Source organism: Canis aureus, chromosome 3, assembly GCF_053574225.1.
Source record: "Canis aureus isolate CA01 chromosome 3, VMU_Caureus_v.1.0, whole genome shotgun sequence".
NCBI lineage: Eukaryota > Metazoa > Chordata > Mammalia > Carnivora > Canidae > Canis > Canis aureus.
In genome coordinates, this window is record NC_135613.1 from 79653754 (window position 1) to 79671577 (window position 17824).

Consider the following 17824-nt stretch of genomic DNA (forward strand, 5'->3'; position numbering starts at 1 on the left):
CTCTGCACTCCGCAGCTAAGCCCCGGGACTTGGGAAGACATGCAGGCCCGGGCTTTGAGAGCTAGAGGCACGGTCTTGGTCTTAGCCTAAGGGCGCGGAAAAGAGAGACTGGATTCCTGTTTTGAAGTCAGTCTGAAGGGCAGAGTCCGACAGAGCCTCCCATCCCTCCTCTTGGCTGCTTTGAGAAAGGAGGGAAACTCTGTCCTGCCGCGTCCAGACCCCGACCCCGGACACCGGGCGCGGGGCGGGGACTGCAACTCGCGCGCTGCGCGACTCGTCTCTGGCCCTGCTAGTGGCCATCGGGGTGGGGACGGGAGGGTGGAGGGAGGCGGATTAATCCCTTAATTACGCCGTGATCGGCGTGGCACCTGCTTTCCGTCCGCCCAGCTCCCAGGGGACCCCGGCACTGGGGGGTGGAGAGAAGGACGGGGAAGGAGGAGGGCGCGCGGAGGCACGCACCGTACCCAGGCGCGCCGGCCGGAGAGCGGCACCGTGGCTGGGGCAGCGCGCAGAGGCTGCGGAGGGGCGTCCGGCTCCCGGCCCGCGGGTCCCAGACCCAGGGGCTGGGCCCCGAGCCCCCCGCCCCGGTCCCGGCTGGGTCGCGCCATGCTGCGCTACCTGCTGAAGACACTGCTGCAGATGAACTTGTTCGCGGACTCCCTGGCGGGGGACGTCTCCAACTCCAGCGACCTGCTCTTCGGCTTCAACTCCTCGGTGGCGGCGCTCAACCACAGCCTGCTGCCCCCCGGCGACCCCTCTTTCAACGGTAAGACCCTGCCCCGCGGGGACGTCGGATCCAGGGACGGGGTAAGGTGGGAGGGCGGCGTGGAGGGGGAGGCCGAAGCGCTCGCGCCTCGAGGTCGGGGCCAAGGGGCGCCTCCCTGTGCCTCCTGGGGAGGGCGGGGACCGACCAAGGGATAATCTGGGGCTTCGAGCGCCCGAGGGGGGTTTCGGCGGAAGATCAGCCCAGCCGACCCCGACGGCCACCCCCAGCGAGGAGAACCGGCCGGTGATGGGCGAGCACGGAGCCGAGGGAGGCGGGGCCCCCGGCCCGGGGCGCGGCGGAGGCAACGCGGTCGCCGGCGGGCCCGGGCCAAGCCGCGCCACTCGTGACCCGGCCGGCCTGCAGGTTTTCCTTCGGGACCCCGCGTTTCCCAAGAACTCACTTCGGACTAGAGTGAGGAGGCTAGAGCGTGGGATGCGTTTGCGACAGGGGGCGACAGAAGCGGAGCCCGTTTTAGGGAAACTTAGAAGTTTGCCCCGCAGAGGCGGAGCTCACAGCCGGCCCACGCGGCAGAAGTGCGGCGGCGAGGTCGTTACCGCTAATTACGGTGATTAATAAATGACTGGGACAGCGCGCCCTCCCCCAGCTCCGCAGTCCCTCCCCCGCGCGCGGAGAGGCCTGATCGCGCCCCCTGCCGGCCGCGCCGGGAATCCCGCTCTCCCGGACCCCTCTGCCGTGTCCCCTCTGCTTCCTCCCGTCCCCGTCCCTTAACATCCACCCACTCGATCTAGGGACAGCACGGTCCTGGAAACTCAAAGATGACCAAAAAGGAGACCTCGGCCATGTGCACGTGTGAGGGGTAGTCCAGGTGCTGGGGAGGAGCCCCAGAGCTTCATTAGCATGATCATTAGCTATTCATTAGCTGCTGTCGGAGCATCTCCTGAGACCGGGAATGACAGGGAAGAAATTCCAGGGAAAGGGCGCCTGCAGCTGTGTCTACAGGAATTAGGGGGACCAGAAGGGTGTGGTATGTACGAGGGGGCAGGGACGGAGGAGGTGGCAAACGAGCTGGGTGTCTCCAAATTCCTGGCCCTCCTTTGGGTTCCCAGGAGATTAAGCACAGAGCCCTTCTCACCCACCGCGCAGACACACCTCTGCTCCCCCAGCGCTCAGTTTTCACCATTCACTGTCTCATTTATGCCTGAAAACGTTAAGGAGGTATTAGGGATGGCATTGATGGCCACATTTTGCAACCGAGGAGACAAATTTAGAGAATATGAAAAGTGCTCCAGTGGTCACAAAGGCAACATAAAGCTTAGCAATAATGAATCTATTTCCATCACATCCTAGGGTTATGCAATGGGGGAGAAAGGGATACTGGGGCCTGATAGAATCTGATAAGGTCAGGTGGGCTAGGGAGGAAGAGGCCCTAAGTAATCAGGGAATTACCATATTTATTGAGCCTTCCCCCAAGTGCTTTACATATATTACGGTCTTGTGACAACCCTCACTGCTCCCATATTTAAAACAAACTGAGACTCAGACGAGCTCCATAATTTGCCCAAGTTCGTACAGCCAGGAAGTGTCAGATCTGAGGTTCCCAGCCCAACCTGGTTCCAAGACAATCCCTGAGTTCTCAGTTGCTCTAGGACTGGGACTGGGATGGGATTCAGGAGTGGAGACAGGTGACAAACAGAGATTTCCATTGGTAAGGAAGGAAACTGAGAAAAATCACTCCCCTCCCTAAGTGGGAGGGAAACTGATCCTGTCCCAGCCAGTTAAATAAACTCTCCCCAAGACAATGTCAGCATGGGGCACCCCTTCCAGCTTTGTCTCCATAGGAGCTTCTAAGAGTAGGGATGGGGGAATGAGGCCCAATCCCACACCGAGGCCAGGAGCTAGAGGTCCCGGAGGATTTTGGAACAGATCCAGAGGGGCGCGGGCGGGGGAAGGGTAAGGCGGAGAACAGAAGCGGGGTAGTTCTGGTTAGTGCAGGAAGCCAAATTATGCGAGGCAGCAGCGGCGCCTACTGGCCGCCACCGGTTACAGACCCACTTCGGACGAAGTTGGGAGTGTCTGAGCCTAAAGGGCTCCGGGATCCTGGATTCCAAAGCAACTGAAGTAGATGAAGCCGGCAGGAGTCTGTAGGCCAAGTGAGAGACAGGAACAGAACACTCAGGTGAACGCATCCGATGAAACAAAGGAGAGGAACCCCCTTCCTAGTTAGTGATTCTTAGTCTTTCTCGGCTAAGGCAACCCGTAGAAAATCTGTGGACAGCTCCGCACCTCTTAGAAAAGGAGCATCACTCACATTTCCATTACCATTTTCATTAATTTCTGTGACTTCATGGGTTCTTCCAAGTATGATTGCGGAGTCAGTAAGAGGGCCACCTGGCTGGCTCAGTCCACAGAGCATGAGACTCTTGATCTCTGGGTCGTGAGTTTGAGCCCAATGTTGAGCATAAAGATTATTTAATTTAAAAAATGAGATAAAAAATAAATTAAAAACAACAACAACAACAAAGAAAGGTTGTGTGTCCATTCGTGGACTCCAGGTTGAGAACCTCTCCTGGTCCCACATTCCAGTCGGACCACTCTCACCTTACCTTTCCTAAGAGACTCCGGGCTGGCCCACGCTCTCCATTTTGCTGGCCCAGCACCATGCAGAGGCCAAGGACCACGTGTTGGCTCTGGTGCACCGCTTCAGGCAGCAAGGACAATCTGCAAACCAGCCAGTGTGGGAGATTGAATACCAAGGCCTAGAGGGGTGGTCTACTTGCCCAGACAAGGCCCAGTCACTCTCCACTTAACCTTGGCCAGAGAGAAGGCTGGTGTCTCTAGGCAGCCTAGAAAGCCGGCCTAGGAGCGCACGTCCTGATTCCTCTCTCCGGATCTGTCAATCTGGAGGCATAACCTTTCCAGCCTAAGAAGGGGGAGAGGACGTCTGCTCAGAGAGAGAATGGACCCTACAGAGGGAAAGGAGTCAGGGAGGGCAGGTAGAGTTGTGTTTCTCTCTGGAGCCTCCCCTCTAACCTCCCGAGGTCTAAATGCTCTGTGCCAACCCCCCTACCCTCAGCGTCAAGGGTCGAGCCGGAGGACGCGATGCCGCGCATCGTGGAGCAGCCGCCAGATCTGCTGGTGTCCCGGGGCGAGCCGGCCACGCTGCCCTGCCGCGCCGAGGGCCGGCCCCGGCCCAACATCGAGTGGTACAAGAACGGGGCGCGGGTGGCCACTGCGCGCGAGGACCCGCGCGCGCACCGCCTGCTGCTGCCCAGCGGCGCCCTCTTCTTCCCCCGCATCGTGCACGGGCGCCGCGCGCGCCCCGACGAGGGTGTCTACACTTGCGTGGCGCGCAACTACCTGGGGGCAGCGGCCAGCAGAAATGCCTCGCTGGAAGTGGCGGGTGAGAGTCACGTTGTCCTCTGGTTGGAGGGCACCAGGTAACCCGATCTAGAACCAGCCCCCATCTTCTTTCGGGACGGTGACCTTTGGTGTCTAAGGTCACAGGAGGAAGCGGGCCTGGTATCTTTGCACCTGGGGAAGACTTTGGGTCTGTGATGATGCACCCCTCCCCAAAAACTTTCCTGGTGTCCTAGCCCAGTTACTCGTTTAGTCTCCTGGTCATTCATTCTCATTCTCTGTGTCTCTGTCTCTGTCCCTGTTCATCTATCTCTCCAGTCCTCCGTGATGATTTCCGGCAGTCTCCTGGAAACGTGGTGGTGGCAGTGGGCGAGCCAGCGGTGATGGAATGCGTTCCCCCCCGTGGCCACCCGGAGCCTTCCGTGTCCTGGAAGAAGGACAGTGCAAGACTCAGAGAGGAGGAGGGAAGGATCACGGTCAGGAGTGGTGCCATAGCTGGGGATCTAACCGGGCCAGGGCCATCATTAGGGGGCGGGGCCATTCGGTAGGGGGTTAGGCCTGTCTCAAAGGAGGAAGGAGTGAATCTAAGGGTCTTGGAGGGTCAGGAAATAATGTCTTGGATGTGATAAGGCAGGAGATTTAAGGTCAGTGCATTAGCTCATCAGAGACTGAGAGTCAGCTCTCTAGTGAGGGAAAAGGATGGATAGGATGGAACTGGTATAAAATAGGTGGGGAGCAAGGTGCACTGGGAACTCGTGGCAGGTGGGTTGGGCTGTGGGAACAAAATGTAGACCCGAGTCCCCACCTTGGGCAGATCACTTAAGGATTCTTTATCTGATAAGTGGGTCAATGTCACTAGGCTTCATTGGCTCCCTGGGAGGATCAAATAAATGAATATGCTTTGATGGTTACAACAGACCAAAGTTACCATTATTACCCTGCAGATTCGTGGAGGGAAGCTGATGATGTCACATACACTCAAGAGTGATGCGGGGATGTATGTGTGCGTGGCCTCCAACATGGCAGGAGAACGGGAGAGTGGGGCAGCTGAACTTGTGGTACTGGGTAGGCACAGGGAGCTTGGGGGTTTAGGGGGTGTGCAGCCCGGGTAGTGAGAAGCCATGCAGATCCCCTGATGGTTCACTCACTCCCGCTCCATAGAGCGACCCTCATTCCTGCGTAGACCAGTCAACCAGGTGGTCCTGGCAGATGCCCCCGTGGATTTCCCATGTGAGGTGCAGGGAGATCCCCCACCCCGTCTACGCTGGCGCAAGGAGGATGGGGAACTGCCCACAGGCAGGTGAGAATCCCCTTCCTCCTGCCTGTAAGGAGACCCAACCAGCTCAAGAGCATACCCTGCCCTCTAAAACTGGACGGCAGACACCCTCTCACTTGACAACACAGGGAAATCCAGACCCTACCTAGCCTCCATCTCCTTTCACGGGTCTGTGGATACCAGCTTCTGTTGCTGTTGAGGCCTGCCTTGTCTTTATGTGTCCCAACCCTGGTGTCCGTCCTGGGGGAGAGAGAAGGGGTCTGTAGCTGTGGCCAACCCAGCCTGGGGGTGGGGAGTGGAGCAGGTATGAGATCCGGAGTGACCACAGCCTTTGGATCGGCCGCGTGACTGCTGCCGACGAGGGGACCTACACCTGTGTGGCTGAGAACAGCGTGGGCCGCGCCGAAGCATCTGGCTCCCTCAGTGTTCACGGTGAGCTCCCCCCTCCCGGGACTGCCAGACCAGGAATGAGCTGAGGGCATGGAGGGTGGGGTGAAGAGGAGAACGAGGGAGAAAGGACAGAGTGGGAGGTATGGGTGGGTCGCTCGAGGCTTTTAGGAGAGAAAGGAGGAGAAAGCTGAGCAGGCTTGAACAGGAATTGGATATCTGCTCCTCCTTAAGCCAAGCTTGGGCTTCTCTCTCCTGTTCCCTCAGTCTCCCTTCTGAGTGCCCTGACTCCCTGTCCCTTTATCGCCTCCCCCTTCCCAGTCCCACCCCAGCTGGTGACCCAGCCGCAGGACCAGATGGCAGCTCCTGGAGAGAGTGTGGCTTTCCAATGCGAGACCAAAGGAAACCCCCCACCTGCCATCTTCTGGCAGAAGGAGGGAAGTCAGGTAGGTGGCCAGCTCCGTGGGCCTTCCCACGAGCTTCCCCTCTGGGTCTTAGCCTCCCTCCTTCTACATTCTGCAGACTTCTCTCCGAGGTCTCGTCTCGGTACCTTTGGTCCTCCCAGAAACTGCTGCAGGTTATTTGGGAGGCTTAAATAAGATAACGAGAGTAAAAGGCCTGGGACATATTGAACACTTGGAAAGGAAATGATGCTAATAGGTTTAGGTGGAAGGACAGTCCTGTATGGTAATTCCCTGGAGACTCCTTCTATTTTAGGCAAGACTGTCCTGAAGATGTAGCGAATCCAGATGGACGCCTCCTCTCCCAGACACCCGGGGCTTGGGCTTTAATATGCTGCTCTGCAAAGTGTGTACTGACTGTACCAAAGCGGCTCAGGGTACAGGGAGTTGCTCATCTACTTACAAGGGACTCCCACCAGGGGGAGCGCACTGTCACCCCCTTGGCAAAAAAGTCCTGAATACCCACATGAACAGTAATGAGGTTCCAAGAAGAGTACCTCCTCCTTTGGGAAGGGTGGGAATTTCACCACTAGGAAACAGGGTCAGTATAATAAAAATAAGTCTGACTGACCCTACCCCACTGGATAACCAGTTCTCCCACTGCCTCATTCCAAATCCACAGCCACAATTTTCCAATCTACTCTAGCATCTGGGATTGCTGTATCTCAACTAGATGCTCAAATGAATAAAAATGCTGATGATAGTAGAGGATGGGAGTAGGTATGCATCAGGGGATCGGCCAGGTGCCCTTTACCTGTAACCCAAACCCCTTTCCCCACCTCCTATATATCTATGTAACATAAAACCAGAAAGAAGGGGGGAAATATTAAACCTTTATCACACAATGCATTAAAGGATTTTTATGATTACTCATTTAATCCTCATAACTGTCCCCTAAGAGTCAAATTTGGAGGGATTTGGGCCCAGGAAGGTTAAAGAGCTTGCTCAGAGTTGCCCAACTCGTAAGTCACAAAGCTGGGAAGTGAACCCCCAAATCATCTAAGAGAATGTCCACATTTTTGTGAGTAGATCTAACTGGTTTACCCAAGGTCAGATAACTGGCAGTTTTGGGGACAGAGTAGGAACTAGAGACTTAGGAATTCTCTGAATTCTGGGGTTGATGGGAACGTTTCTCTCTGCCAAATTCCTGCTCATTCTCTACCTTTGGTTCCTTGCTCTGTCCCCAGGTTCTACTTTTCCCCAGCCAGCCGCTTCAGCCCAAGGGGCGCTTCTCTGTGTCTCCCAGAGGCCAGCTCAACATTACGGATGTGCAGAGCGGGGATGCTGGCTACTACGTGTGTCAGGCCGTTAGTGTGGCCGGGAGCGTCCTGGCTAAGGCCCTGCTGGAGGTAAAAAGAGGTAAGTGCTCATGGAGGTGCCCGGACCCATGGCCTGGAAGGACATAATGGCTTGCAGATATCTGCTTCTTTTGGATTCTATATAAGATGTCTGCAAGGGGAGGGGTGTGTTCCTGAGACATGGCCTTGAAGTTTGGAACTCGGCTACAGAAGCCACTAGTACATGGCTGGTCCCGGGCAGAGACTACAGATGGTTATCAAGGCCCCTCCAGTCTCTGGGGGAGGAGGAATGACGGATCAGGGAAGGAAGACAAGGGGCTGGTTGCCTGGACCCAGGATCCTCTCCTGAGGTGCTGAACTTCTTCCTCTCCCAGCCTCCTCCTTGGATGGGCTGCCTCCTATCATCCTCCAGGGACCAGCCAATCAGACGCTGGCACTTGGCTCCCCTGTGTGGCTGCCATGCAGAGTGACCGGGAACCCTCAACCGAGTGTCCGATGGAAGAAGGATGGGCAGTGGCTGCAGGGGGACGACCTCCAGCTCAACCTAATGGCCAATGGTACGCTGTACATCGCCAGCGTGCAGGTGAGCCTCATCCCTGGGACCTGAGTATCTGAGAGGGGTCATACAGTCCACATGCCCAACTCGTGGACATACCCACTGGGACTGATTCCGTTTCTACTCTGTTCTCTTAGACCACCTAAAGTGTGCCAGGCCTTCCCCATCCTTCTGAATACCCACCTCCACCCCCTCCCCCTACCTTGCTCTGCTCCCAGTTTGCCAGTCCTCTACCCTCTCCTGCAGGAGATGGACCTGGGTTTCTACAGCTGTGTGGCCAAGAGTTCCATGGGGGAGGCCACATGGAGCAGCTGGCTTAGGAGGCGGGGTGAGTAGGGGTTAGTGAACTACGTCCCCATCTTCACCATCACCACTGTCACAGCTCCATGGCTTCTCCGGGAAGGAGGCAGGTTACATGGGGGCCATCCTTTTCCCGTCCGCCTACTTAAAGATTATCTCCTCGCTGCAGAAGATTGGGGAGTATCACCAGAGCCCCCTACAGAACCCAGTACCCCTCCAGGGCCTCCCTCTCAGCCAGTGGTCACTGAGATCACCAAGAACAGCATTACCCTGACCTGGAAGCCCAACCCGCAGGCGGGGGCCACAGTCACCTCTTATGTGATAGAGGCCTTCAGGTATGGAGAAAGTTTTAAATGCAAACCTGGAAAGTCAAAAGAAGGGAATCTTATGTCCTTAGGGTCTTTGCTGTGGTGGGGAGAGTTTTGTCAATTCCCTCTCCCAAGGTGAGGAGATAGTAGGGGGCCATAGAGAATGGACGAGAGGGAGTAGACAGGTTGGGGGATCCCTGGCTCAGACAACTCTGTCACCCCATGCCTATTGCAGCCAAGCAGCTGGCAACACGTGGCGGACAGTGGCAGATGGTGTGCAGCTGGAGACACACACGGTCAGTGGTCTGCAGCCCAACACCATCTATCTGTTTCTGGTGCGAGCTGTGGGAGCCTGGGGCCTCAGTGAGCCCAGCCCCGTCTCTGAGCCCATCCGCACCCAGGGTGAGTAAGGTCAGAGTCCCTGGCTCATGGATATGACACAAAACACGGCAGAGCACCCCTTCCCCCAAACTATGGCAGCATGGCCCCTCCTTTCTGCTGTTATGGGTCTCTCCTGGTAGCCCAGCCTAGAATAGGTCATGCCTCCCCTCACTGGGAGGACAAGAAAAGAGGGGAGAGAGGGAAATTCAGTCATCTCAGTAAGCCCCCCACTTCTGAGCCTATTACCCACAGATAATGTAGCTTATTAGGACTACAAGGGACCTTGGAAGGTTCATCTTCATGTTAGAGATGAGGAACTGAGGTCTCTAAAGCGTATATATGTAGTTATGCAGGAAGTGGATTCATATTAGCTGGACACCCAGGCCCACCTCTGGAAGCTATTCCCCTGAGCAGCCCCCTGCTGATCCTGGGGTGGGATCTGGGCTACTAAGTAGTACAGTCTGCGGGGGCAGGGGGTGCAGCGGAGGTAGGATACAAGCACACTTAGCACACTTGTGGTCTAACTCCCTGTCACTGGTGGCCCCTGCTGAGTGGGCTTTTTGGTCCAATAGACAGCAACCCATCCAGGCCAGTGGAGGACCCATGGAGAGGCCAGCGGGGGCTGGCTGAAGTGGCTGTGCATGTGCAGGAGCCCGTAGTCCTTGGGCCCCGGACCTTGCAGGTGTCCTGGACTGTGAGTGGGGCATCGGAACGAGCTTAAGGGCAGGGATGATGATAGGAGCCATAGGGACCTCCAGGAATGGGTACGGGAGAGTGGGAGGTGAGAGGCTGGGGAGGACAGGGAGGGTGGTGGAGGGCCGGGACCTGGAGGTCCCTGTCTCTCCTTCTGGTATGTTTTGTCCTGTCTACTATAGGTAGATGGCCCAGTCCAGCTGGTGCAAGGTTTCCGGGTGTCTTGGAGGGTAGCAGGTCCTGATGGGGGAAGCTGGACAGTACTGGACCTACAGTCCCCAAGCCAGCAAAGTACTGTGCTAAGAGGACTCCCCCCAGGGACCCAAATTCAGATCAAAGTGCAAGCCCAAGGCCAGGAGGGGCTGGGGCCTGAAAGTCCCTTTGTGACCAGGAGCATTCCGGAGGAAGGTAAGGGAAGTGATGCAAGAGCTGATGAGGAAACAACGGGAAAGAGGGAGTGGGGGTGGATAGAAGTTTGCATGGGAAGAGCTAGGGGGGTTGTGGGAGGAAGGGATGCCTGATACCTCAGTTCCCTAAGGTGATACCTGGGAGGGGGAAGGTTGGGGCAGGAGGGGTAGCTGGCAATGACTGTCTTTCTCACCATGCTCCACCGGGGGGCCCAGCCCCCAGTGGCCCCCCCCAGGGAGTGACAGTGGCCTTGGGGGGTGAAGGCAACAGCAGTGTCACGGTGTCCTGGGAACCTCCCCTCCCCTCCCAGCAAAATGGGGTGATCAAGGAATACCAGGTACAGGGGTTGAGAAGGGACCGGAGAAGGGACAGAAGGGACGGGAGGAGGGAGGTCCTAGGGGCTAGGGTCTGGGAGGAGGGAACCTAGAACTGGCTTTGGGGCTGGAGACGAGGTTGGGGGAGAGGAGAGACGTTTCAGCGTGTTCCCTCCAGGCTGAATGATGCCTGCCTCAGCCCCCTCTACCGTTCAGAGCCTGGACCCCCTTTCAGCCTCTCTAAGCCCGGGTCTCGGCCTCCCCAGATCTGGTGCCTGGGCAATGAGAGCCGCTTCCACCTCAACCGGTCTGCGGCAGGCTGGGCACGCTCCGCCGTGCTCCGGGGACTGCTGCCCGGCCTTCTCTACCGGACCCGGGTCGCGGCGGCCACCAGCGCCGGCGTGGGCGTGGCCAGCGTCCCGGTGTCGGTGCAGCTGCGTGAGTCCCGAGCTGGGAGAGGGCGGGCCGGGCCGGGGCACCGGGGGTCTGGGCGCGCCTGGTCCCGGGCCCACGGCCCCGGCCCGCTCACCCCTCTGGCCCCCACAGCCTCCCCGCCGGAGTCGGAGCCCGGGCTCGAGGTGCGCCCGGGGCTGGCGGAGCGCCTGGCCAGGGTGCTGCGGGCGCCTGCCTTCCTGGCGGGCAGCGGGGCCGCCTGCGGGGCGCTGCTGCTCGCGCTCTGCGCCGTCCTCTACCGGCGCCGGAGGCAGCGCAAGGAGCTCAGTCACTACACGGGTGAGCGGGGCCGCGGGGGCACCCTGGGCGCTGGGACCCCGAGAGGAGGGCCGGGGGCGGGGCCTGGAGATCCCGCCCCCCGGGAGGGAGGGGCCCGGGCGCGCGGAGAGCCGGACGGGGGGCGCCCCGCTGGGCCTGGGGGCGGGTCCGAGACGGGTCGGCCCCGCCCCCTCCCCCCCTCCCCCGAGGGACGCGCGGTGGGCATCCTCCGGCAGGGGGCGACGGGCCGGGGGGACTGGCGGGGGGACCTGAGTCAGGGGAGAGGGGCAGAATCGTCCCCTGAGATGCCCCGAGAGGCCAGCGGGCCTTGCAGTGCGTCTCAGTATAGAGGGGGCCCGGCAGGGCAGCCCGGGGGGCTCCGCGGTTTAGCGCCGCCTTCGGTCCAGGGTGTGAGCCTGGAGACCCGAGATCGAGTCCCACGAAGGGGCCCGGCCAGGATCCGGGGCGTTACACGGAGAGGCGGGGTGTGCCTGGGAAGGCTGGGGGGGGGCCTGAAAAGGGGCGACTGGATTTCTTTTACTCTCCGGTAAGGGGCGTGTCTGGAGAGATTCTGAGGTCTCTTGGGTCAGGGGTTCCCCACCTGGACCACGCACAGGAATCATTTGGGGAACTTTTAGAAAAACACTGATGCTTGAGTCCCGCTCCTAGCAACTCTGATGAACTTGGTCCAGGGTACAGGCTGAGGGGTGGAATTGGGCCTGGGGCCAAGAAGGGGCCAAGAATGGGGGTATTTCTGACCCTCTCTCCATTTACCCTCCTCTTCCTCCCATGGATTCCTTTTCGGAAGCCTCCTTTGCCTACACACCGGCAGGTAAGCTATCTCCTCTCCAGTAGGGTTCAGACCCCGAGGACGGGTCCTTCTCTCAGTCTCCCCCTCATATTCGCAGTGTCCTTCCCACACTCAGAGGGCCTCTCTGGAGCCAGTTCCAGGTAATCCTCTTAATTCATCTGCCGAGGATGACTCCCCTCCATCAAGAGATCATTCTCCTTCCTCCCCAGGCCTCACTGCCCGTCTCCCACCTGCCACCCTCAAATTCCCCATTCCTGTTCTACAACTCCCGAGTAGCCTTATATGCGCTGGCCCGTTCAGGCCCTGGGTCCCCAGCGTTCCGGTGCTTTCCCTCAGGCCACCCATGGGCCTCGGCCCCGCCCCCTACCCTTGGCTGGCAGACTCGTGGCCCCACCCATCTCGAAGCCCCTCAGCCCCGGAGCCCAGGGGGAGCTGCTGCCCCAGCAATCCTGACCCAGACGACAGATATTACAATGGTGAGGAGTTCTAATTCCCTCAGGGGCTCACCTGGCCCCCGCCACCCTTCTCTCCACCTCCTGGGGCAAACGGAAGGGAGCCGAGGATTGCCAGTCTTCCTGAGGTTGGTCAGTCCTTGGGGAGGATATGAGTTGGGGGAGCTTCTCTCATGCCTAACCTTCACCCCGGCTTGGGAAGTAAGGTTTGGGGAGGGGGGAAGAAGCTGGTCCGGTGGGATCTCCTTTGGCCCTCCATCCTCCTGTTGTCCGCTATTTCTCTGTCTCTGCCCTCTGCCCCCTGCCTCCCCCCCTGGCCTCCCTCTTTCTCCTCCTCAGAAGCAGGGATCTCCCTGTACCTGGCTCAGACGGCCCGAGGCACTGCCGCCCCTACAGAGGGTCCTGTCTACAGCACCATTGACCCAGCTGGGGAGGAGCTGCAGACCTTCCACGGGGGGTTCCCCCCAAATCCCTCGGGGGACCCAGGCACCTGGAGCCAATATGCTCCTCCAGAATGGAGCCAGGGGGACAGTGGTAGGACTCTAGTCCCTAACACCCCCATTTTCATTCTGAGCAGAGTATCCCCAAAGAATATCCCCTAGCCTTCTCCTCTGAGACTCAGCCCAACACTTCTGACATTTCTCATCTACCTCTTATCTTGGGGTGTCCCCATCCTACCCTTCTCAGGAGCCAGGGGAGGCAAAGTAAAGCTTCTGGGAAAAGCTGTGCAGATGCCCTCTCTCAACTGGCCGGAAGCCCTGCCACCACCTCCCCCTTCCTGTGAACTGAGCTGCCTAGAGGGGCCTGAGGAAGATCTGGAAGGCAGGTAAGGATGTGCCCTGCTGTAGGTGCCCTGAACAGATGGCACCACCCGAGGGTCTCCTGCAGGGGGAGGGCAGAGGTGCTGGGAGAGGAGGGGAAGAGGGCAACAGGAGGCCAAGGGGAAGGTATGGAAGCTACTCACTCATCGCTACCCTCCTTCCTCTTTGTCCCCAGCTCAGAGCCAGAAGAGTGGTGCCCACCAATGTCTGAGAGGAGCCATCTGACAGAGCCCAGCTCCACTGGAGGGTGCTTGGTCCCTCCATCCCAAGGGGAAGCCCCCTCTCCCACATCTTCCTATGGACAGCAGTCCACAGCTACTCTTACCCCCTCACCTCCTGACCCTCCCCAGCCCCCCACTGACATCCCCCATCTCCACCAGATGCCCAGGTAAGGGGGCACATTATTGGCCCTAGGTGCATATCTCTTCTGTGGGGGATTGGATAAATAGATGAATGGACGGATGGATGAATCTGGGGTCCAGAGGTCTCATGGCCGTGTCAGAGTGGAAGTGTGACTTGGGAAGGAACGTGAAGGCTGACAGGGTCTCTCACTCCCTTCAGGCTGTCTCTCCATGGGAGCGGCTCTGCAGGCTTCTTGGGGCATTTCAAAGACATGGCTCTCCTCATACTTCACTAGCTTTGGAGCCTTGTGGGGGACACCCTGTGCCTTATTCATCGATGTGTCTAGCACAGTGCCTGGAACGTAGTGGGCACTTAGAATTCGTTGAGTGAACAAAAGCTGAGGCCTCATGTCATTGCAGGAGGGTGCCCCTGGGGCCAAGTTCCCCTCTCAGTGTATCCCAGCCCACTCTGAGTAGCCATGAAGGGAGGCCTGCTGGCCTGGGTGCTGGCCCCACAGCCTCCCATCACCTCAACCCCAGTCCTGTCCCTAGTACAGCCAGCAGTGCCCCAGGTGAGTCTGTGGAACACTTAACCTGTCCCTACCTCCCCCTACTGCTCTCCCTCCCCACCAAGCTTCATCCTCAAGCCCCTTTCCTGATCCTCTCTCTTACCTGCTCTGCTCCCCATCCCCTAATCCCCTAATGCTACAGGGAGAACCCGGCAGGTGCCTGGGGAGATGACCCCTCCGCTTCAAGGGCCCCGTGCCCGAATCCGGAAGCCCAAGGCTGTTCCCTACCGGCGGGAGCACAGTCCTGGCGGTGAGGGTGCCTTGGGCCTGAGAGTTGGTGACAGTAGAGGGAACAGGCAGGAAGCCAAGGATGAGCTCTGGGGGCTGGAGGAGGGAGCAGATGAACCCAAATCTTGGGCTGTTCAGTCACAGCCTCCCCACCCCTTCAATGCTGGGGAGTAGGAGTGGGAGAAAGATTGGTATCAGGAGAAGTGAGAGACTCTGCTGAAAACAGGTCTCTCCCCAGATTTGCCCCCACCACCCTTGCCGCCACCAGAGGAAGAGACGAGCTGGGCCTTAGGGCTGAGAGCAGCAGGCAGCATGTCCTCCCTGGAACGAGAGCGGGAGCGCAGTGGGGAGAGAATGGTGCAGGCTGGGCTCCTGGGGGCCCAGCGGGGTCCCCACCTGGATGGTAAGGAGGGCCAGGGCAGGCCAGACGGCCACTGCTACACAAGAAGTTGGGAGTGGAGGCCAATAGCATAGTAGAGACCTGAAACTTTCGACCCAGCTCCCCCCCACCATCAGCTGGGTTCATGCATCTGATCAAAACCTCCACCTGTCTCTGTAGTTCTCGTGGGAAGAACCCCCTGACATTCCCAAGTTGTGTAATTTCCCAGGACTGAAGCCCAGATGAGTGGGGCTGGGTGTTCTGACTCTCCTTGCCCGAGGCTCTTTCTGGGTCCCCCATGGGTTTCTGAGCCTGTGTTATGTCAAGGTCCCGTGCTGGCAAGGTCACGGGCATTCTGTCTCTCCTGAGCACCCAGGGTGGCCTGAGCCCCATGCCCGTGATCTCTTCCACCAGAGCTGGGGCTGAGGTCAGGGAGGGCAGACAGTGGCCAGGCAGTGATGTCCTGCTCTCTGCCTGGGCCCCGTGGCCCTTCTCTCTTGGGCTGCAGAAGAGGCCTGGCTCCCTTACAGCCGACCGAGCTTCCTGTCCCGGGGCCAGGGGCCCAACACCTGTTCCACAGCCGGCAGCAACTCTTCGAGAGGCTCTGGCAGCTCTCGAGGCTCCCGGGGACCTGGACGGAGCCGGAGCCGGAGCCGGAGCCAGAGCCAGAGGCCAGGACAGAAATGTGGAGAGGTGCGGGCTAGGGTATGCGAGCAACGGGGAGAAGGCTGGGCAGGCGAGCCGAGGAGTGGGTGCCTGGGAACAGGAAGGGCTTTCTGAGCAGGTGTCCGAAGGAGGGGACCCAGTGAGTGAGGGGGAACAGGTGACACCTGGAGAACAGGTGACAAAGAGTGAAGACAAGGTAATACATAGGGGAGCCTGGGCTCCCCAGAGGAGAGTGAGGTCAGGAGAGAAGAGGCCAGTCCCCACCCGTAGCCTGTTTGCCTTGGCTTCCGGCCTTGCAAACCAGCCTCTTCCTCTCTCTAGGAACCAAGATGACCCTGGATAAGGATACCTGGAATTCCACGGGGAAGGGCTTGGCCAGGAACCTTGGATGGGAGCCCCTCCCCCTGGCAAATGGGGGTGAGCAGAGAGGAGCAGGGGGGAGGGTCTCTTCCCTCCTGCAATGATGCTTAGAAGCCAGAGAGCCAGCTCTTCCCTTTCCATCTCTTTCTACCTGAACCACATTTGTAAAAGAGACAATAAAAGGAGTCTGATGAGAGCCCTGGAGCCCGCTTGTCTGGTTTTGTGCAGGACGCAGTGAAGAAAGGAGCTTCAAGAGAGTGTAGATCAAGGCACACAGAGTAGCTTCCACTTCCTCTTGACCCTCTATTAAAAGCACTAGATGAGGACAGGAGCCAAGGGATCCCGGCCTGTCCTGCCTCCTGAGGGAGCTGAAGCCCACCTTCTCCCAGTGAAAACCAGAGGGACTTTTGGGGCACCTGGGTGCCTCAGTGGTTGAGCATCTGCCTTCGACTCAGGGTGTGATCCCAGCATCCTGGGGTTGAGTCCCACATCGGGGTCCCCACAGGGAGCCTGCCTCTCCCCCTGCCTATGTCTCTGCCTCTCTCTGTGTCTCTCATGAAAAAATAGATAAAATCTTAAAAAAAAAAAAAAAGACTGAAGGACTTTCCAAATAACCAAAACAAGAAACCTGTCCCACCTTCAGACAGACAAGCCAGGCCCTCCCTTGGTGTCCTCAGGGTCTGTCTACCCTCCTATAAGCAAATCAGCCCCTCACAATAATCATAATTGTTATAGAACTTAAAGAGCGGCTCTTGGGGGGGCTCAGGCTATTAAGCACCTGACTCTTGATTCTGGCTCAGGTCACGATCTTGGGGTGCTGAGACAGAGTCCCACACCAGGCTCCCTCCCTGCTCAGCGGGGCATCCTCTTGTCCCTCTGCCTCTCCCTCTGCCCCTCCCCCATCTCTCAAATAAATTTTAAAAAATCTGCAAAAGGAATTTTTAAAATAAATAAATGAAGCAAAACTCAAAGAAAGGAGTTGACGGGGGAAACCCCAGCTAAGAAGGAAAAACAGGCTTTTTTTTTTTCAGACCCCCCCCTCCCCCCGACCCCCTTGTGCACACAGACACCTCTCAGCCAGGTAGACCCAGATGTGATTGGTTTGCTGGCATACTGTTTTTTAAAAATGTGGCCCTGGATGCCACCCTGCTCCCTCATCCACAGTTTGTGCCGCTCACTGATTTCCCGGGGCTCATTTCTTTCCCACGGCTTCACCCCCAGGTGCAGTAACTGCCCTGGGCTCTCAGGGGGGACGCCCACTGTCCCCTTCCCCAAGCGCTGGCTGCTGTGGCCCCTCCGGCCGCTGCGACCTAAGTGTGCACACATCCCTTTCTCTCCATCCGTCTGGCAAATGGGCTTCAAATGTTTTCAAAAGGAATTTTACCAGGAAGCCAAAAGAAAAACAAAATCCAAAAAAGGAAAAGCAGATAGAGAGGCAGGGATCAGAATCCGGAGCACTGATTTGTCATCCTGAGGTGAAGACGCTCCGGCCGGAAGGGCCTGATGACGGCAGTTCAGGCAGCGCCGTGACCCCCAGCGCCTCCGGGTCGTGGTCCCTCGGGCCAGCGGGGCTGTGGTCCCTCGGGCCAGCCCGTTGTGAGTTCAGAGTGACCCCAGCTGGAGCTGCTTAGGTTTGGGGGATTATCATCCCCTGTCACCTCCTGCTTCCTAGTCGGCCCTCCTGAAAGCTGTCCTCCTGCGGCCCTGGTCCCGTGCAGGAGCATGGTCCCCTCTAGACGTGCCCGGCCTGCCCCTGTCTCTCCCAGCAGGTCGGAAAGATGGGGGCCCCACCTGCCCTCCCAAAGCTTTCTGGGGCTCCGGCCCTGGCCACCCCGCTCCGTTCCTCGGTTCTCTTGTTTCTTCTGAAGGGTGTTCCCTTGCCAACCATCTCAGGTGGTTCTACCTTTTCTGGAATTTAGCTACTTTGTCTATTTTAAGAAACCATCTGGTCTTAACCATCTGGGCTGGTCTCTGGGAAGGGGGGTGCTGGGCCGGCTGAAAGCGGGTCTTGTCTTCCCCG

At 58.4% G+C, this 17824-nt stretch overlaps 1 protein-coding gene across 7 annotated transcripts; it reads left to right on the forward strand.

Annotated features, from left to right (window-relative positions):
• The first annotated feature begins 489 nt into the window (after positions 1 to 489).
• On the forward strand, positions 490 to 16000 carry ROBO3 (roundabout guidance receptor 3). 7 transcript variants are annotated; one of them, XM_077894001.1, is made up of 28 exons: positions 492 to 766; positions 3801 to 4127; positions 4403 to 4560; positions 5029 to 5149; positions 5246 to 5384; positions 5665 to 5792; positions 6069 to 6193; positions 7396 to 7567; positions 7881 to 8089; positions 8309 to 8390; positions 8532 to 8697; positions 8906 to 9072; positions 9624 to 9745; positions 9927 to 10152; positions 10368 to 10489; positions 10733 to 10904; positions 11013 to 11198; positions 11986 to 12009; positions 12086 to 12128; positions 12325 to 12464; positions 12780 to 12974; positions 13128 to 13266; positions 13437 to 13649; positions 14023 to 14174; positions 14314 to 14421; positions 14626 to 14802; positions 15287 to 15483; positions 15766 to 16000. In XM_077894001.1, the coding sequence occupies exons 1-28, from the start codon at positions 607 to 609 to the stop codon at positions 15775 to 15777; spliced, it is 4182 nt and encodes a 1393-aa protein (XP_077750127.1). In that variant the 5' UTR covers positions 492 to 606; the 3' UTR covers positions 15778 to 16000. The 7 variants fall into 7 exon arrangements, with proteins under 7 accessions (XP_077750129.1, XP_077750127.1, XP_077750123.1 ...); XM_077894002.1 differs by having other exon boundaries at positions 495 to 766; positions 14638 to 14802; XM_077894003.1 differs by having other exon boundaries at positions 490 to 766; positions 10733 to 11198; positions 14155 to 14174.
• Positions 16001 to 17824: the final 1824 nt, after the last annotated feature.